Source organism: Trichogramma pretiosum, unplaced genomic scaffold, assembly GCF_000599845.2.
Source record: "Trichogramma pretiosum strain Unisexual culture from Peru unplaced genomic scaffold, Tpre_2.0 scaffold24, whole genome shotgun sequence".
Taxonomy (NCBI): domain Eukaryota; kingdom Metazoa; phylum Arthropoda; class Insecta; order Hymenoptera; family Trichogrammatidae; genus Trichogramma; species Trichogramma pretiosum.
Window position 1 is genome coordinate 1,855,979 of NW_019641611.1, and position 19,630 is coordinate 1,875,608.

The 19,630-nt window shown below is 44.3% G+C and overlaps 4 protein-coding genes across 11 annotated transcripts; 2 read left to right on the forward strand and 2 right to left on the reverse strand.

The window, feature by feature from the left end:
* Window positions 1–1,085: 1,085 nt before the first annotated feature.
* On the forward strand, window positions 1,086–2,545 carry LOC106648169. Its single transcript, XM_014364852.2, has 2 exons — window positions 1,086–1,334; window positions 1,420–2,545. Exons 1-2 carry the CDS (start codon window positions 1,086–1,088, stop codon window positions 2,209–2,211), a joined length of 1,041 nt encoding a protein of 346 aa, XP_014220338.1. The 3' UTR covers window positions 2,212–2,545.
* A 1,034-nt stretch (window positions 2,546–3,579) lies between these two features.
* Window positions 3,580–8,067, reverse strand: LOC106648201 (CCR4-NOT transcription complex subunit 2). Of its 6 annotated transcripts, none has more exons than XM_014364895.2 (7): window positions 7,978–8,067; window positions 6,195–6,600; window positions 5,378–5,613; window positions 5,000–5,263; window positions 4,656–4,917; window positions 4,473–4,580; window positions 3,580–4,387 (listed from the first exon to the last, which is right to left on the reverse strand). In XM_014364895.2, exons 2-7 carry the CDS (start codon window positions 6,554–6,556, stop codon window positions 4,168–4,170), a joined length of 1,452 nt encoding a protein of 483 aa, XP_014220381.1. In that variant the 5' UTR covers window positions 6,557–6,600; window positions 7,978–8,067; the 3' UTR covers window positions 3,580–4,167. The 6 variants fall into 6 exon arrangements, with proteins under 6 accessions (XP_014220381.1, XP_014220383.1, XP_014220385.1 ...); XM_014364897.2 differs by lacking the exon at window positions 7,978–8,067 and adding an exon at window positions 7,633–7,920; XM_014364899.2 differs by lacking the exon at window positions 7,978–8,067 and adding an exon at window positions 7,595–7,920.
* A 347-nt stretch (window positions 8,068–8,414) lies between these two features.
* Window positions 8,415–11,142, forward strand: LOC106648420 (2-methoxy-6-polyprenyl-1,4-benzoquinol methylase, mitochondrial). The gene is made up of 5 exons (XM_014365317.2): window positions 8,415–9,139; window positions 9,220–9,632; window positions 9,697–9,785; window positions 9,853–9,976; window positions 10,050–11,142. Exons 1-5 carry the CDS (start codon window positions 8,965–8,967, stop codon window positions 10,137–10,139), a joined length of 891 nt encoding a protein of 296 aa, XP_014220803.1. The 5' UTR covers window positions 8,415–8,964; the 3' UTR covers window positions 10,140–11,142.
* Window positions 11,143–11,249: 107 nt separating this feature from the next.
* On the reverse strand, window positions 11,250–19,356 carry LOC106648418 (CD109 antigen). Of its 3 annotated transcripts, none has more exons than XM_014365315.2 (7): window positions 19,218–19,356; window positions 16,790–17,098; window positions 16,334–16,687; window positions 14,089–16,256; window positions 12,301–14,023; window positions 11,959–12,239; window positions 11,250–11,740 (listed from the first exon to the last, which is right to left on the reverse strand). In XM_014365315.2, the coding sequence occupies exons 2-7, from the start codon at window positions 17,092–17,094 to the stop codon at window positions 11,538–11,540; spliced, it is 5,034 nt and encodes a 1,677-aa protein (XP_014220801.1). In that variant the 5' UTR covers window positions 17,095–17,098; window positions 19,218–19,356; the 3' UTR covers window positions 11,250–11,537. The 3 variants fall into 3 exon arrangements, with proteins under 3 accessions (XP_014220801.1, XP_014220800.1, XP_014220802.1); XM_014365314.2 differs by lacking the exon at window positions 19,218–19,356 and adding an exon at window positions 18,894–19,206; XM_014365316.2 differs by lacking the exon at window positions 19,218–19,356 and adding an exon at window positions 18,394–19,206.
* Window positions 19,357–19,630: the final 274 nt, after the last annotated feature.

Sequence of the window (19,630 nt, forward strand, 5' to 3'; positions counted from 1 at the left end):
GAGTAGCGGCCACTTTCATTGTTGTCTTATCTGCCGAACGAGACGCTTCGAGAAGAGAGTTTTACGCGCGCGCACATATACGTACGCTTTCGAGATTGCGCGCCAGTGAGTTTTTCTATATTTTTTTTTCTTCGAGTGATGAGCTTTGCTCCGAAAAAAGGGTGCTTCCAAGGCTGGATCCTGCTTTTCCAGCCGAATCAGTGAATTCGCATAGTTCAGCGCTTACAACTGAAACTTTCATTTCGCGCGTGCATATTACAAATTACGTTCGTACGAAATATAATAAAAAGAGGAAAAATAAGGCTGCCGCTGCTTTCTAATACGCGCGCAATTATTTGGAATTCATCGAAACAAAAATAATTTCCTGACTTTCTGTGGAAAAAATAGGATAAAAAAACAGTGTCACTCGAGTGTGTGTGAATGTATGTGTGGGAAATCTTGTGCCTCAACATACATACAGCTGAGTTTTTCCGTTTGGAATAAAAGTATATATCGAAATATCCCTCGGAAGCTCGCCAAGTCGCGCTCGACAGCGGATGAGCGTCATTTACAACTCTCGTCTTAGCAACTGCAAAATTTGTCCAAATCACGCCCGTCGTCTCGCTCGGCGCAATTGCGTAAGCGGCTGGCAAAAATTCTGCCAGCTAATATCCCCCCGCGTTCGGCAGCGCTGCGCCTACACGGATATCTATCGATGAGGATCAGAGCTCGTAACAACAATAGGTAATCCGTATCGGTTTGGCCCTGCTGCATCCAGGCGAGCGGCAACGATCGCGTAACAGCTCCGCAAGTCCATACGGATATACAGACGAGAGGAGGTGTCGAAAGATAAATAACTCAGCATATATACGAGGAGAATCATATATCGCGCGGCTTTCTCAGCGGGAGGCGAAAGTTGCCTGTGCACCTGCGGACGCGGATGTCATGCATCCTGGAACAACAACTGCATCGTCGTCGGCTTGCATTAGGCACTTCCTCGGCTGCGAGTCAAGCGTTGCCAAAGCCGCCGCGTCCTGAGAGCGAGCTTCAGTAATCGCTCGACGATCGGGCCGATCGCCTCCTCCTCCTTCATGTAGACCTGCAACATGAAGCAGATGAAAAACTCGTCGATCGCTCTCGTGCTCGCGTTAGCCGTAATAACGAGCGGTTGCCTCGCGGTGGCGGCGGCCGAGCGTCGCTGCGGCGACAGGCTCGAGCGAGCCCTCGACATGATGCATCAGCGCAGCCACTTGGCCAGGCGAAGGTACGAGCCGGACTCCGACCTCGATCCGATTTATCGCCAACGACTCAGATCCGCGCCGATCGACGTTTCCGTCACGAAGCTCGTCGTCGAGGTAATCGCGAGCATCGCATCCGCACCGTTGCGCAATTACCGATTTATTCGTACATTTTTACCGATTTATCCGATTTCTCTTTCAGATACCCAATCCCAAGTCGAACAATCGCGTGGACCCGAGCAACTGGGCCAAGGTCGAGCGCTGCAGCTACGAGCCGAGCAACAATTCCATACGCACGCGAGTGGCTTTCAACGAGCTCGCCGTCACGGGCTTGGTGCAGCTCGTCGCGCACGATCTCGCCTCCGCCTCGTCGCCGATCTCGCGACAGCAGCAGCAGCCGGAACCGCGTCTCCTCTTGCCGGCCGAGTCCTGTCGCATGAGTCTGCGTCTGCGACGCGCCGGCATGGAGTTTTACACGAGCCCCATAGCCCGTGGCCGCGGCCAGATGCGCATCAGGACCGAGTCGAGCTTCCTCGAGCCGAGATTCGCCTCGATTTACGCCTACGGCTGCAGGCCCATGGTCAACTCCATGATTCAGCCCTACTCGGACCGCTTGATGGATAGCGAGCCGAGGATCAGGCGCAGTGGGCGCGCTGCTCCTGCTGCTGCTGCTTCTGATGCTGACGCGAAAAAATCCAGAATCTACGATCCAACGATCAGCGACTCGGCCAATCTCTTGGCCAACTCGTCGGCCTACGACGACTCCATCGAGGAGGAAAACCGACTCAGTGGCAACGTCGTCGGTGGAAATCCGGCGGCCGATGCTCTGCTCGATTCCTTGTGGCGATCCAGAGCCGACATTGCCCGCGAAATGGAGGACGTCTTTCTGAGGAGTGCCAGTCAGGCTATCACGCACTACTTCGAGAAGCAGCTGCATCCAGCTATCAAAGAGACGCTCATGTTATCCATGGGCTATACAATAAGCTACGGATGAACTGGTCTTTCTACTCGATTGAATAATAAATTAATTCGGATACTTGTTTTTTTTTTTATAATAATAAAATTCCATTATTATTAAGAGCAAAGGTTATCATGCTTCGTATGCTACAGCTAATTACACGAGTATTTATACAAAATGAATAACCTTCGCAGCTGATGAACGTATGCATAGTCGCACATGAGATGTTTTTGAATAACATTATGTTTTTTTTTTCTAAAAAAAAAATTTCATAAACGAAGTAAATGTACAGACGCAGTAATTTGTGTTCTTTGATGAATAAAATAAAAAAAAAGAACCGTAGATTTTTGTACACATTGACAACGAATACATTCTTAAGTTCTACATTATAAAGTAATTATAAAGTAATTAATCATGAGTGAGTTTAACTGTGCTCCCACACAAAATTTTTCCAACAAAACTTATTTTCATTTATAATTTTATTTTTTGTATTTACATTATTTACCAATTTATCAATTGTATATCAAAAAAAGATCAAGTTTTTTAGATTTACTTGATTACTTACAAGTAATCTCATTTTTCCATACTATATTATTAAACAAAAAGTACGGTAGAAAATATATCACACACGATCTACTTTTAAAAGTTCATTCTATATACGATAGTAAGTCTGTAGATTTAATTTGTTTACAAATTATATATTTCAGATCGAACAAAAAGAAAAAAAAATCAAGCACTCGGCAAGAATTATGTATAATGAAGTTATTTTACCTCCCAAGTGAGGATATGCAAAATTCACTCAATAATGACTGATCAATATCACATAGAAACTTCTACAACGTAACTCTCGGCAGGCAGTATAAATAATACGTTTTTTTAAGATCTTCTCAGCGCTCCAATATCCTTCGCCGGCACCACTCTCGTTAAGATATTCTGTTCGTTTAAAATTTGTTCTGATGTTTAATATTAGAAATGAACGACAAATTTAAAAATGCAATGCTAAGGAGTAATTAAAAATAATGCAATTATTTTTAAAAAATGTCCAAAGCAATATATTGTATTATGATAAAAATAAATTATCGATTTGTTTTTACAGTAATTTCAAATGTCCACATCTATACCTCGTTAAATCCTTAAGCTTTAATCACAGCGACACACCGTCGAGAGAGAAGAGACAAAACTTCAACGATGTCACATGGATCTTTTTGTTTCATTAAAACCGACGTTGAAATTATTATTTTTATAGTACACGAGTTCAACTACGCAGTGGAATAATGAAGAACAAAATGTTAAACTATCAGCGAGATATTACCGATTACGCAATTATCATGTACAATAAAGTCGTTGAACGGCATTATATTTAGGTACTGTAAAAAAATAAAGAGCCAGCTAAAACTCATTATCTCTTCGCTAAACATTTTTTCTTTGTTTTTCTTGCAAATAGTAATACAACACAATAAAATAATCCTTGCGTTCGTTTCGAGAATAGAAAACCTCTTCCGTAATTAATAATTAATATTTGTACAAGTAATTAATTCGTAAATGCCGAGCAATTCATAATGACGGCAACAACATATCAAAGAGGATTTTATCCCTTTCTCACACTGTCTTTAATAACAATAATAATGTAAACGTGCAACCCGGTCGATTTAATTGTTTCTTTTTCGTGTTTTATTAAAGAATGCTGAATTTGATCAGTTAGTATATATTTATACAATGGCTCAATTGCCTCAAAACTGTTGAACAGTACGAGGCTTGTTTTATAGCTTTACATAAAAAGCTAAGATTATGTGTTTGTTTTCAATTCTGTGTGTGTATGTAGAATATTTGTGTATGTATGTATAGTATATTAACAAATCGTGGGCTGCCCTCCATTATAATCCATGCGCGATACGTCGATGCTCATTACTACAACTTCTTGGACACAATTCACCTGGTCGCGTGGGCGGATATAGGCGAGGGCGCTTGCGGCTGAGGCGATATTTGCCCTGGTCAAGGCTGAGCTTGATGGAAGCTGCTAGGCAGGTGAGGCCTACCTTCCAATTTTGAGTACTCTAGATGGAATTCTTTTGCCACTTTGCGCCAATTTTGCGCATCAAAGTAGTAATAAGTACCACGCTCGTACGTAGCTGTTTTTTCTTCGGGTTCTAAACCTTGCGCTTGCGTTATCCACACTTTTTCTTCCATATGGTACCGCCATTCTCGAGTATACCTTTAGATTACACATAGTATCACAGTTTTTAATTTATCAAAAAAAGAAATCTCATTCGCGACAACTCGCCAATTGTTAAACTTACAATTCTGCTGCTGCTGCCAATTGCAAGACATCCCCACAGTTCGTATAAAACATGTAGAATAAGAGATCGTCCTTATATCGATTTAACTTAACAGGTGCCAGTTTGTCCCTATGATGAAAGAAAAAGTTATCATAATGCTAATTTCACAAGTACACTTTAGCCGCACATTAGCACTTCAAGTACCTGATGGATGAATTAATGAGGTACTCGGGTGGAACGTGAAAGTCTATGTCCTGTGGCCGGCAGGGCGTTTCCGCCCAGGGACCACCGAAATTTTGATACAAATTATCGGGCGAGTTTAAATTCAGTCCAAGCGCCGTGAGATCTTGACCTAGTGCTAGTGTTACGAGGTTTGGATCCGTTTCCGCTGCTCTGATAAACGTTAATAGTCCTACCATTCCGAATTGATCTTTGACCATACTCGCTGGTATGTTCGTCACTTTACCTGGAAATAAAAAAAAACACATCATTTACAACACGAAAAAATCTGACAATCAACTGCAGAAGTAAAATAAATTACTACAAACCATCTGGACTCGTTTGAATGCCTTTTTTCGCAGATTGCGCTTTTTCAGAAGCAGATCTATTGGATTGTAATACGTCTGGATTTAATTCTGGACCTAAACCAACATTCATATTTTTTTCACTCTGCAACCCACTACCACCCGGCGATGGACCATCTCTATTTTGTGTTCCTGGTAACGCAGGAAAGTCCTCTGAACTCATTGTGAATTCACTTGATTCCGATGTAGGCTGCTTCACCATTCCAACTGAAGAGAATTTAAATGAAACTAAATTGTTTTAAATTAAAGAAATTAAAAAATTATTAGCATTTGAAACAAATTGTTATGGAAAATAAAAAAATAGCTTCTACAAACTCAAGAATGCATATGATTATGTCTTACCGTATGGTTGTTTGCCTGGCATTGGACTAGGTTGGGGCATGGAGGAATCTCCTTGGCCTCTATTAGTTAATGAAGGAAACTCGGATAAGTCTAATATAGGAGGTGTACTTGTATCACCACCCCCGCCTGACCCACTGCCAAATGCTGAATGAAAACTACTGATGGTATTTTGAGATCCGTAGCTACGATTTTGAGGTATGCCAAAATTGCTCATACCACCCATTGGGTTAGTGTTGCTGTGAAATCACAAAAAATTAATTAATATTATTTCTCATATACAACAATTTTAAACAACATGTAAACATAACCAAAAAATGTTCTTAACATTACAATGTCACAAACTCTACTATTGATTTGACACTTGGACATCTCATTATTTCATTAAAATAGTATATTTCACCAAGATAAATATTAATTGTTATGAATAAAACTTATTCATTTAGCTTGTTTGGACAAGCAGATAAAATAAATCTGAATATGAAACAAGTTTTATTATTGACCACTAGTCTAAATTATAGGTTTCATCAAAACAAATGAAGTAAGATTATTCAGTGATTATTTTGAATAACTATAATAATGTCTGAAGATTGCAGAATTGCACAAATAAATCTACTCTTAAGAAAGTTAATAATAAAGTAACAAGCATCTACAATTTTTTATTATTTTCAACACTACCATTTTTGAACTTTTTGTTGAGCTAATGAAATATGTTTAAGATCAGTGAGATAGAATCAAAATACTATTAAAATTTCTGTTATTCATGGCACTGTGTAGAGCCAATGTAAATATAAATATTTGATACAGTGAAGGAGCTTACCCTAAAGTAGGCATGTTACGTCTATCGCCAGTAAATGCTCTCTGTCCAAATAATCCCCTACTATTCATAGGAGATAGCTGCTGTTGATGTTGCTGTTGCTGTGCCTGATGATTGGAGCTCGTTTGTACACTACCAATTCCAGAGGTTGTACCACCGGGATGATAGGATAAATTGGGTCCAATAACTGAAGAATTTGTTGCACCTGGTGCACTAGTTGACGATCCGGAAAACATTCCTGATGTAGGAGTGACATGACCCGCTAGGGTCGAACTGTTGAGACTATTTCCACTGCTAACTCCACGCTGTGCTAAGCTGGTATTAGTCAAGCTTCTTGGTGGCTGTTCAAAATTCAAATTGGCCATAGCCTAGAACAACTATTCAGTCTTGAGGGAGCCCAGCTCACCCACTGCAACAGAACACAAACAGAAGCAAGTATGAATGAAAAAATCTTGGATTCTCACTTTGAATTTTCACACACAAACGGGGAAGGAAAAAGAAAGATATTTGACGCTAATTTAGAGCTCGCTACATATATACAATAACAGATAGTCATCATAACCAAGAAACAGCAAAGGCGTACGATTTCGAGCGAAAGTGTCAATGAAAAAGCAAGTGAGAGCCGTAAAGCTTGGATGCATCGGTACGTGGATGAGACTTAGCGAGCGTTGAAGCAAATAAGTCGCAGTCAAGAGGACTGAAAGTGCATTAGATTGTAATCTGATCGAGAGACGATTATAGTATTAGAAGAGTTGTATGCACAAGCAAGCATCGCACAACAAATATATGTACACACATGTACAATCGCATTGTATACATGTATACACGGCCAATGTGAAAAAGAGAGAAACTACTGCCGAGTGCAAATACACAGAGTAGCGAGCAAGCGAGCGAGCGAGAGAGATCAGCCCGATGAGATATATACATCGATGCACAAGAAATGATCACGACGAGAATTGCTTCAATATACACAGCAGAGCCATGGGGTGCACTATCACTACTTTGGTTCATTCACGGATCGGTGTGTTGCACACATAGAGCAGTATTATGAATTTAAAAATCATTGCCTACCTCTATTATAACGCTACGAACAACATGTCCGTGATAAGGGCTTATATTTCATGTGTGCGTGAATGTCTGTATGTATAATAAGCCACAGCAGAGACACACTTTGGTGGATATATGCTACGTACAATATATATCTGCACGGGTAGGATATAAACGATACATCAACCAAAGAAGCCTAAGGCGCCTCAGGACGACAAGCAACGACGACAATAATATATAGATATAAGAGCACAAGTGCACACAAGAGGCAACTGCGGGTTCTCGCGTCTCTGTTCTCTTTCTCTGTCTCTCTCTCTCTTTTTCGCTCACTCGCTCTCTGTCTTTCTTTTTCCCACTTTATATAGTTCGCGTGTGCAGTAACTCGCGCACTGACGGTAAGTATGCGGTTCACAGCAGCGACGACGGCATCGGTGGGTCCGTGACACGATGTAGCCAGAGATTATCGCGCAGAATTAAAAATATGCCACGGCGTCGGAAAAGCACCCCATGCGCGTGCTCTAAGGACACGTACACGCCGACGTTGATATATTATTAATTATTATGCGAAGCTCGCTTTATGTTCCTTTGATATGAGCTCGCGGGCAGGTGAGAGATCAGCAGTTCATCGCGGCAGGAAGGTTTGCGTTTTCTTTCTCTTTTGCACTAATGCACAGTAGGTCCCTGGCTCTCGCCTATAAGCATAGGACTATAATATAGCTATATATACAAGTGCACTTACACATGCGTGCGTGACGGACGGTACGTATGTGTACACACTACACAACACACACAAGGAAACACACTACACGTCACTGACACGCAACTATATTTGTGTACGAGTGACTGTGTATGTGTAAGTCTCAGCGGCGTCGGCGGCGGCGAGTCGTCGTCGGGCTAATGCAAAATGCGTGCGTAAATTTATAAATGTATGCGTAAAGCAGGGATCTCTGAGTCTCTCTGTATTTGTGCAATATGTGCCTATATTGACTATGTAGCCCACACTCGCAAAATATGTACAACGCCGTGCTTTGTACGGCTTTATTATGTGGCCCTGGCTCAATTTGGCGGCCTGGCGTTGACTGCGAATTCGCTTGCCAACCACGAGAGTACGCGACCTATTCTCTTGGCAAAATTTCGCCAGCGAGATAGCCGCGCGCGCGAATACAAGATCGAGACACTCTGCACTTTGTACAATTTACACAATGAACTCTGCACATTGACAATCGCTGCTAGCGCGCGTGCGAGACTATACTTCGATTATTGTTGCTCTATTTCGCAACACTCGTCATTTTTTGTTTTCGATTTTACGCGGCGAAAAAAAAAAACGAACGGTTTACCAACTTGCAGCAAACGGAACTGCAGACAATTAATCGATGAAACTTGCATGAGTTGAAGATTGCGATGTTTTATTTGTAACTTCCTCTTTGTTTTTACAATGCACCTGATGTTTTGATTAAGGCAATCGTCTTGTGCTTATGAGATGCTCGATTGTATTATTTAAACGTCTTCGTTGAATTTTATCAGAGCACGATGCAAGACAATTTTCAAGCCTAGCTAGAATATATCTGCTACACCTACGCCAAAATAATCACGTGTAGTTGACAAACGAAGGAGTGGGGTTGACGAAGAAGTAACCTTTAAAAACTAGTGATACTTTTTCAATTACGTTCGTTGTGTCAATCAATTTTTTCATTTACTAATAATAACAACAAAATTCATTGCAATAATGAATTTGAGCAAACAGTTTCGGTTTTCTTTGTTTAGAGATTATAATGTGCTAAAAAAACAGAGTTTTAAAACTAGCTGCTATCACCGCACCAATGCCAAAATAAACGAAGACAATGATAAAACCACGCATTTTGGATTTAAAACTGTAAAAGAATCGGAAAAAGTTAAAGAAGGTAGAAAAAAATGCTTGAATTTATAGAAATTTCTAAAATAAATACAGTAAAAATTCAATTTTTTTTCGTTTCAATTGCAGTATATTCAGTATTTGAAAATGTAGCTGATTCTTATGATCAGATGAATGATGCTATGAGTTTTGGCATTCATAGAATATGGAAAGATCAATTTATTCAAAAACTCAATCCGCAACATGGGTGCAAACTGCTTGATTGTGCTGGTGGTACAGGAGATATAACGTTCAGATATCTTCAACACTTACAGAATAAACCTAATCCAAAAGCTGTCAAAAGTCATGTCACTGTGTTTGATATTAATGCAAATATGTTGGATGTTGGACAAGCCAGAGCAAGTAGACTAGGCTATACCGTTGAAAATGGTCACGACATAAAATGGGTGCAAGGTGATGCCGAAAAATTACCATTTGAAGATAATACTTTTACTGCTTATACTATTGCATTCGGAATTAGAAATGTTACAAGGATAGATAAAGTTTGTATGATTGTTTATTAATATTTCTATACCCTGCATTTTATAATTAATCTCTGTTAAATAGGCACTCTCTGAAGCCCATAGAGTATTGAAGCCTGGTGGAAGATTTTTATGTTTAGAATTTAGTCACGTAGAAAATGATTTACTGAGATGGTGAGTTCTTCAGAAATAATTTAATATTCACTTCAAATTAATATTAATAAACTCTTTCTTATTTTAGGGTTTATGATCAGTATTCATTTCAAATGATTCCAGTCTTAGGAACTCTTATTGCTGGTCAATACAAACCTTATCAATACCTTGTTGAAAGTATTAGGCGTTTTCCTAAACAAGAAGAATTCAAAGTAATAATTACTCATCTTGTTTCTTTTAGTATTAAAAAGTATATACTGATTATAAACTGTATTGTAATTTCAGAGTATGATTACCCACGCTGGATTTAAAAATGTTAGCTATGAAAATTTAACATTTGGAACTGTTGCCATTCATGAGGGTCATAAGTGTTAAAAGTATTAATATGTTTACAATGATGTGTAATGTGTATTATATTTATAAAGCTGATGAATTGTAAAGAATATTTGAATTTGTTTATAAAACTTTTTTATTCTACAAATATTATAAAATATTAAAAAATTTTTTAACATGTTAAAGAGTAAATTTTGTTATTGGCTGCACAAATGAGATAATAACATCAGAAAGCTGTTTTGTTTTTGTATATAATAACTTGTTTATAAAGCATAAAATAGGTTTACAAATAAAAATTGTTAGTTACTTTTTACATAAAATAAAATATTGTTCATTTTTACATGATTTATAACGTAGCCGCGACTGAATCTTTGGCCAGCTGTGCATAATTGGTTTTATTGTAAAGTGATGCAGAATTTAATTTTTTTCGTTCAATTCATAAGAATATCCCCGATTTTTATAAAAAAAGTTTTCTATTTTAGTCACACATTAAAACAAGAAAACAGGCTTAAAACTAGCAACAAAGTTTTGATTTCTTTGAATCGTTGCTTTCTCATTTTAACAATTTCTTTCTATCTTTCATGGATACAGATATTAGGTTTAATCTTATCAAATCATTTACAATTGAATAAAAAGAAATTGTTACATTATATTATTAGTTTTTTTTTATTCTAGAGTAAATATATTTTTCTATTCAAGAGAAAAATGAGATTCTCAACCTCTATATGTAAAAATTAAAGCACTTATTTATAGGACGGAATTGTTCAGTTTTTTCAAAAACTTTGTGCATCATTGTTGATAAAAATCTCTTCGTTTTAGTCATATAGAGTTCATATATTTGTACTAGGCATAACGTTTTCATAGATTAAATGTTTGATAGATAAATTGAATAACTAATTTCAATACAATGTTTGTTTTTCACTCAAGTGAAACTTAACATTAATGGAAGATTCTTATACCTTTTTTAACGATTCTAAACATTTTAATCGGTGTGCTTTGCTAAATTTTTATGCGATGATTCTATGTAAAAATAAGGGTAGAAAATTTTCTTTATCAAAATTTGTGATTCTTGTATACTTATTGGGTACGCTTATTCTAGTCTAACATTTACAACTGTCAACGTTTAGTATAAAGGCAACCTTGGTATGTTGATGTGAAACTTACATAGATTTTTGAGACAACCTACAATCTACAGCAATTATCATTGAACTTGTTAAAGTTCAAGCTCATATAAAAATAGCAATTAGCTAAAACATAAAATTCAACGCAGATCTAAATATGTAAAACCTAATTCTTTGAGAATTAGACTATTTTTACATTCTACTTTTATAACTTATGTAACTATTGGTTCAGCTGATCACTCGCAAATGGACGGAAATAGTCATCAGATTGCAATTCATTTCATTACAAATATAAAAATTTTTAGTAGCACTTTAAGGCCTAGCCAATCTCCAGCTCTTGCGTTCTGAAGTGCCGAATGACACTGACTAGGGCGAACATCGTGACGAAGAAGTAACTGGGCGACGTCAGAAGCATCGCCGCATTGTAAATCGGGCAGTAAGGACATTGCGAGCTTCCACAAACTTCGCAGATGTTCAGGACGTACGTGGGCAACGAGTCAAACATGGTTTCATTAAATCTCTCTGTAAAATAGATAAAAAATATTAATGATCAATGTCAGGCCAAAATGAAAATTTTTCAGAACGTTTTTTGAGATTTTCACTTGATATTTTCCGAAAAACTATGTAAATGTCCAAAAAACAAACATTTAGTGAAAATCTCAAAACATTGCTTGCTTAGTCTCAGTGTGGTATCTACTTTATATTAAAAAAAAAAAAAGGAAGATCGGTAAAAATGTTACCTGGTGAATAATAATCGTAGACTCTGATCGGTAAATATCTGGACATATTGGCGACTGGATACCAGCGTTCAATAGTAAAGTTGACGCATGTTTCTTCCTCGTCGAGGTAGTCGAAGTAGAAGAGTACTTTGGACGGTTGGAAACGAGCTCGTTGCAGATTGCGCACCTGCCGCGATCGTACGTAAGTATCGAGATTTTGCTGTTGAATAATGTAACCCGTTGGAATCGTCACGTCCAACACAGCCATGCCAGAACGCACCGATTCATTGACATTGGTCCATCTGAATAATCAAGAATAGTTATCAATCTCCGCTCGAAAATATTTTTAACTGCTACTCTTACCTTTGACAACTCAGATATGTAATGTGAGACTGATTTCTACCGTAGAAATTAGCATGCGTGACCAAATCGAAAGCCGGCACCGGTGGCTGCGTTTGAAACCTCTTGATATCGACGTTGTATTGCACGTGCATCTGCAGAATGGCGTAACCCGCACCCTTAGCTTGGACTTTGACCGTACCCCAAGCTTCGGGAATCTCCAAAGTTTGAAGTTTGGCGAGATTCTTGTTGTTGACGTGAAGGGTCTTGGTCTCGCCGGGCAGCGCCGTGGCCTCCACCGTCACGCTCAGCTGGCTGACGTCTCGAATTCTCGACCTCACGGTGTACTCCATCAAGGCCTTCATGGCCCAAGCCGTGTCTTGCGTCGAGGCCCAACCGCCGTCGGTGAGTCGCTGGCTGTTGAGCCACTTGACTATCGGCTCGATATCGACTTCTTGACGGGCCACGTGCACCAATAGCGCGTAAGCCGTCGTCTCGATATTTTCCGAGTCGTACTTGTAAGGCAGTCTTGGCAGCAGGAAGGGCTTCTGATTTTCCGTCTTGGTCGGCGGTTGGGGCACGAACTCGCGACCCCAGTACATGAGGCCACCCTCGTCGCGACGATGCCGGCGCAGTATGTTGAAGGCCTGCTCGGCCGTCGAGGCCTTGGCTTGGAGGAGCGCGTAGGCCACGATGGCTATCTCGTAAGGCCGGCCCTTCATCTCCAGCAGCTGGAGATTCTGCTCGAGCCACCTGACGGCGTTGGCCGCGGCGAGCGCGACCCTGGCGCCCAGACCGTCGGACAGATCCTTGACGGCCTCGAGGGTGATGATGACGTGGGCCGTGAGCGATATGTTGCGATGGCGGACCGCGAAGCGCTCCTCGTCGAAGCTGAGCGTGCTGTTCATCTTGCGATCGGGCAGCCAGGTGACCTCGTAAAAGGATCCCTCGGGCGTCTGATGATCCAGCAGCCAGGAGACGGCTTGGGCGATGACCTTGGGATCGATGTAGAGGTAGTTCTCCCACTCGTAGAAGCTCGCCTCCTCGAAGATGCGCACGCAGTAGGCCGTCAGCCAGACGCTGGGCGACGACTGGTTCCAGTCGCTACGGAACAGCGAGAACGAGCCGTCGGGATTCATGTAGGACAGCTGGCGCTGGTAGCCGATGTTCATGTAGTAGAAGCTCTGCTTCTCCTGGGTGAGATTGCGCTGATTGATGAGGCGCATGTGCAGGGTCGTGTACATGTTGGCGGCGAAGCTGAACATTGACTGCTCGCCGCTGTCCATGGGCAGGCCTATGAGGCTCGTAGCGTTGACCGGCATCGTGGGAAAGATCGGGCCCACCACGTCGCCGACCACGCTGATGGTGGCCTTGTTCGAGCCGAAGATGTAGTAGCGATCCTCCTCGTACGGTATGAGCGGGGTCTCCGTGATGTTGACGTGCATGTACTGGAAGACGTAGGCGCGATTGCTCAAGTCGAGCAGGACCGACTGATGCCTGTACTGGGGCAGACCGTCAGCCTCGACGTAAAGAGTGCGCGTTGCCGAGTCCCGACCGATCAAGGTCGTCGCGTGAATGTGAACCTTGATCTCTCCCAGCCGGACCGGTACGATCGGCAAGTAAACAATCGACGCCTCTTGAGCTGGAATCCAGATGAAGAACTGGTGCTCGCCGAAGGACGTTCGCGGTCGGTAGGACTGCACCACCCCGGCTTCCTCCACGTGAACGAACTTGTAATCCTTCGAGTCTGCGAATTCGTAATGAGTTGGAATTTCCCTCGACATTATAATATACGCAATTTGCTGAACTTACCTTCGAGCACGACCGTGCACTCGATATTGGTGCGCATGTAATTGAAGACGGAGACGCGTATACCGATCTGCTCGCCCTGCTTGCTGTGCGTGGGCATCTCGACGTTGATGTAGAACGGCAGTATCGATATGTACTCGAGGGCATTGGTCAGCATACCGAAGCCGGCGGTCGGGCTCATGCCGAAGGCCGTGATCATCCAGTGGACGGGCGTCTTGGGCACGTCGATGTTGAAGATGAAGCGGCCGTGCGGACCGATGTTGACGTCGCGCCACATCCAGACGTTCTCGTACTGGCGCAGTATGCGGCTGAAGCGCCACTTGCGGAAGTGGGCGATGTCGGTCGCATTGAACTGGGGACAGCGGGCCTCGTCGGTGCCGTCTTCGCAGTCCTTGTGGCCGTTGCACCGCAGATCGGCGCGGTAGCACTTGCCGGTGAGGTAGCACTCGAGCATGCCGGCCGTCTTGTTGCACTGCTCGGGCCTGCGATAGACGAGCGCGTCGGTGAACACGACCAGGCCGGCGTACTCGAAGGTCCGATTGGCGTCGATGCCGTAGGTCGACGAGGGAAAGTAGACGACGTTGTCGGGATCGCCCTCGTGGAAGAGCCAGGTGTGCGAGTGCGTGCCGTTGGTCTCCTCGCCGAACGACGACATCTTCTCGATGACGTTGGCGTAGGTCAGCTCGTTGCCGGCCTGCATCGAGTAGAAGGACCGGTCGATGCCCGACAGAGCCACGTAGGCGCCGGGCTCGCCGTAGATGGCCACCTCCACCCTCTCTCCGGTTCTCGACTTTTTGTTGTTGATCGTCACGGTGAAGTTGTTGCGCGATATGCCGTTCACCGGGACGGTGAGCGAGTCAGCCACGACGTCGCCGTACTTGCCGACGTAGTAAGCGACGACCGTGGCCACGGGCGCCATCTCGGCGCTCAGCGGCACCGCGAACGTCTTGATGGTCTGCTGCATGAGCTCGTCGCCTTGCAGTATGATCGAGCCCTTCGACATGATGAGGTAGTTGAAGCTCTCGATGTAGAAGTTGGTCTGCACGTGCAGCACCAGATACTCGCTGACTTTGGCCTTCTCCGTCGACGTCCAGATCTTTATGTGCTTCTGCTGGGGCGAGTCGTGAGCCAGCATGTGCATATCGGCGTGCGCGTGATGGCCCTCGCCGTCGACGAAGTCCGCTTTGAAGTGCATCGCCGTGATGTCGTTGAGCATTTGCTGAGCCTTCTGGGGATTGTCCATGAGGCCGAGCTGCTTGCGCAGGTCCACGTGCAGAGACCAGACGGCGCTGTTGTCGGACGACACCCTCACCAGCTGGTTCTCCAACTGGCGACGTCCGCCGCGCATCTCGATGTCGCCATGCACCTCCAACCTCGAGCCGCGCAGCTGATCGGGCCTGAGGGGCGAGCCGTCGTGGAACGACGCCACGAGATTCAAATCGAACGGCATGCCGGGCTTGAAGACCTGCGGCGAGCCCCCGAAGAAGTGGATCTTCACGCTGGAATTGTAGATGCGAGCGGTGGAGTAGCCGACGATGACCTCGTTGAGGAAGTGCTCGCCGACCGTGGCCGTGACCATGACCTCGACGCCCTCGAGGCCGCCGCTGGGCAGCTGCTGCAGCAGATCGATCATCGGATACTGGAACTTGTAGGTGCCGTTGAAGAAGCGCAGCACCGGCACCTCCTGCCTGTACAGATCCGGCGGATTGAACCAGGCCGGGTAGACCTCGTTGAAGGTGAAGTAGCGATCGGGAATGTTCTCGTAGGTGCCCGTGCTCTGCCTGTACTTGTCGATGGGCTTGAAGCTCGCCTTGAGGGTCAGATTGCCGTGGACCTGGGCGCCCGACGTGTAATTCGCCTGGACGATGCCGTGTATGTAGGGCTCGTTCTCGAAGAAGAAGGCCGGCATGGTGACGTTGACCTCGAAGCGCGTCTGGTAGTATTCCTCGACGAAGATGGTCTTCTCCTCGACCTGGCCTTGGGCGATGACCTTGATGATCCACTCGCCGAAGACGGGTTGGTCGGACAGCTGGTAGGACAGCGAGACCGTGCCGAGATTGCTCTGACGACTGAGCCAGCGACGCATGATGCGACGGTGCGGGTCCAGCATGTGCACCTCGACCGTGTCGTCGAAGGCCTTCAGCTCCGTGTTGATGGGTATCGTTCGGAATCTGCCGATCGATTCAAATTCGAGTCAAATGTCACTCCTACTATACGACTGGTCGAACAAAAAATCACGTAAACTCACCTGATGGTCTGGCCTTGCATGTAAACGGGCTTGTCGCACTGAATGAAAATGGTCATGGACCTCTGGGTGAAGGCGAGCTGGGTCTCGTTGATGAAGGCCTGGCCGCCGGTCAGGCTGTTGTAGTTGCCCTCGACTCGCAGCCTGTAATCGCCGCGCACCGAGGTCGGCGGCATCCTCAGCATCAGCTGCTCGGGTATGCCCTCGCGCACCTCCTCGTAATCGGAGGCGAGCTCGACGCCGTTGCGCTGAATCGAGGCGCGCACCATCATGGGCAGCGGCGAGTGCAGAATATTCACGCCGACCCGATAAACTTGTCCCGGACGCACCATGCGGGAAGCGACGATGAAGTACGACCTGTGTGTGAGCAAATTGACAAAGATTAGTCCATTGTTCGAACAGTGTCCCTCTTTGCGCTCGATTTTTTCGCGCGAACGCGCGACATTGACAGACACTTACGCCTCTTTGATGATGATGTTTTCATTTTGCGAGGCCGTGGGTCTGTACGTGAAAATACTGTTGCTGTCCTTATCGCGATTCCAATCGGGTCGATTATTCGACCTGTCCCAATCCCTCTCGGAATAATCGGACTGCTGCTGCTGTTGCTGTTGCTGCTCTTTGTAAGTCTGATCGTTGTAACTCGGAACTCTGCTCTGCCATGACCAAGGTTGATCGGTGACGCCGTCTTGTGGATTGAACTGAGCCTGGCTGACGATCGCGCCGCAGCAGAGTACCAGAAACGCCACTACGTACGGGCACCGCATTTTTCTGAACATAATAAATGAATGATTGAATGAAAATGATAACGTATCAAGAAGAAAGAGAGAAAGAGAGTTAATTAGAGCGATCGGTATTATATTCGCTCTCTTTTCGATTGCGCTGCGGTTGACATTTGATACTATTTGTACGTAGAGCACCAATATAAATATATCTACGCTATAGCTTTACCGATTATATCGTTATGAGTCACGGAGCTCTTGCTCTGCGCAACGTGTATACAAGAGGCAATTCGACGTGATGCACATACACACCAAAGGAATTATAATTTCACTCTCAATTGTATCGTCTGCATTAACTTTATACGTGCACGTATACGACTGTTTGTATATTATATTCTTTGACTTTTTTTTTCTCCGCATCACGTAGCCGTTCGAGCGACTTGGTCACATTTTCAATGTCCTAGGCGTATACGTGCTGAGCTTGCACTTGTTATTTTCAATGGACGCGTGTGACAAATCAATCGATCGAATTTACAAGTTAATGCAAGCTATAGATTTAAGCCTATCTTTTACGAGGAAACGCGACTTTCTGGAAGCGATTGCGCCGTGTACAGACGACGAAATTTTAATCAACAACACGAGGAGGCATTAAACGTTCATTCATTGTGGTACACATAGCTATAGGATGTCTCGAGCGCCCACGCCTTACATCGCTAACGCGCGCGAGTAACGAGACGCCTCTCGGATTCTTGAGTTTTTTCTTTTTCACTCCGAGAATTGCCTTTACTCCGAATTCGAGTGTGCACGTTTTGGCGGTCGCTTTATATAAGCTTGGGACCCCAAATGTGTACGGATATTTTTAGGCAAAAACTCGTACGTAGGGAAAGTTCGAACGTCGGAGTTTTAGCTCTGGTGCATCGGTCGCAAAACTTCGTCGTCGTTTGTTTACGTGATAATTAAAGACCGTTAATAGGCGTTATACGATGCTCGTTATCACTGAATAGCAATCGGACATGTGCTCTTGGGCTGCATATGTATACAGATATATACTCGCACTCGTGATAAACAAACAATGTCATTGACCAATGAGCTGCAGAAAGGCTTACGACCGAGTGTAATGTACTTTAACACGGCTCAACACAGCCACACCTCATCCACATTAGCTTCGTGTGTTTTTTGTGCAACCGTTCTAAATATAAGTAAGCAAAGCGAGAAAAGGAGCAAGCGACAGCGAAAGATAGACACAGAGAGAAAGAGAGAGAGTTGAGAGAGATAGATAGAGAGAGAGAGAGAAAGAGAAAAAAAAGAGAGAGCGAGAGAAGCGAACAAGTGAGAAAAAAGTACCTTCGAGACTGTACAACAATTAGGCATTCGATATCCGTCTACGGTGGCTCGCGCATCTATACAAACGACTCTTTTTCTTTTCTTTTCTATTTTTTTTTTTTTTTTACCAAAGCATTGACATCACGCCAATGTCCACGACTCTGCGCGAGTAAAAGACGTGCGCGACTGTGTACAGACAGGCGTACAACAGGTTATTTGCTACGTACGCGAAACGAGGTATATAGTATACAGGCAAGCAGGCAGGCAGTTAGCGGCGGTAATGCTGGTTCGCCATTCGCCGCCGCCTTTTCATGTATATTGCGCGACGACTCGCGGATCTCGGATTTCCAAAAAAAAAACTAGATCCAGAGCGATTAGCAAACGATCGTCTCGGTGGGAGGATAAAATTTGATCTCGAGAGATAGAAAAGCCGCGGCGTCGGCAATTGGAAATGATCTGGAGTCGCGCGCGCGCGGTCAACGCCCAAAATACCTGACTGTTGACTCTCGCGATTAATTTACCTGCCAGTACGGCAGGGCGGCCAAGCAGCAGCAGCAGAGCGGACGGATGCGGACGACCTGCGCGCCTGCGTCGGCGTCTCTCCTCCTTCTTTTCTCTAGTCCGATCGTTGTACACGAGTCACTTTTATGCTGTGCTGTGTATAATATCGGTACCTCGTATCGTCGTCGTGGTATTATACGCGGCACCGTAATCCTTGCCAACAGCAGTGGCGGTAGCGCAGCACAACATACACGCACACACACACACGAGCTCACACATACGCACGACACAAGCACACGATTATCTATAATTTGAATGCACGCGATAAGAAGAGGTAAATATACAATGAGACGTCGGAGGCTTCGGTTCCGCCGATGGCAGCATCGGGTCCTGATTGCGAATCCCCGCGTCTTTGGAGCTGATCTTCTTTTCTATGTACGTGCGTGCTGTGCGACGATTCGCGCGTGCTGCAGGTGCGGAGAACTCCGGCGTGCCGGAGGGACTACTCCCATGAGGCAGCGCGCGGCCACCGTTCAGCCGAGTAGGCGATATTGTAGCGCGCGCGAACTGACTCTGTGTGCGTGTGTGTGTACTGCCCTGTCCGTGTGAAAGAGCGAGAGAGAAATATTATATACTCGGTATAGTGTACAGCATATGTGCACATTGTGTATTATATAGTTTCTGCAGTCGTTCATCCTCTAAAGGCATCTCCTCTCTCCTCCTCTTTCGCGAGCGACTTTTCATTGATAGTGAGCCG

Bases quoted from the DNA above. Each gene is read 5' to 3' on its own strand.
- LOC106648169 (XM_014364852.2), top strand. From the start codon at position 1,086: ATGAAGCAGATGAAAAACTCGTCGATCGCTCTCGTGCTCGCGTTAGCC. The intron at 1,335-1,419 runs GTAATCGCGAGC...TTTCTCTTTCAG, and splicing joins TCACGAAGCTCGTCGTCGAG to ATACCCAATCCCAAGTCGAA.
- LOC106648201 (XM_014364895.2), bottom strand. From the start codon at position 6,556: ATGGCCAATTTGAATTTTGAACAGCCACCAAGAAGCTTGACTAATACC. The intron at 5,264-5,377 runs GTAAGACATAAT...AAAACAATTTAG, and splicing joins GCCAGGCAAACAACCATACG to TTTCATTTAAATTCTCTTCA. The intron at 4,918-4,999 runs GTTTGTAGTAAT...TTTTATTTCCAG, and splicing joins CATTCAAACGAGTCCAGATG to GTAAAGTGACGAACATACCA.
- LOC106648420 (XM_014365317.2), top strand. From the start codon at position 8,965: ATGAATTTGAGCAAACAGTTTCGGTTTTCTTTGTTTAGAGATTATAAT. The intron at 9,633-9,696 runs GTTTGTATGATT...TCTGTTAAATAG, and splicing joins ATGTTACAAGGATAGATAAA to GCACTCTCTGAAGCCCATAG. The intron at 9,786-9,852 runs GTGAGTTCTTCA...TTCTTATTTTAG, and splicing joins GAAAATGATTTACTGAGATG to GGTTTATGATCAGTATTCAT.
- LOC106648418 (XM_014365315.2), bottom strand. From the start codon at position 17,094: ATGCGGTGCCCGTACGTAGTGGCGTTTCTGGTACTCTGCTGCGGCGCG. The intron at 16,688-16,789 runs GTAAGTGTCTGT...GCTCACACACAG, and splicing joins AACATCATCATCAAAGAGGC to GTCGTACTTCATCGTCGCTT. The intron at 11,741-11,958 runs GTAACATTTTTA...TCTATTTTACAG, and splicing joins CTACGATTATTATTCACCAG to AGAGATTTAATGAAACCATG.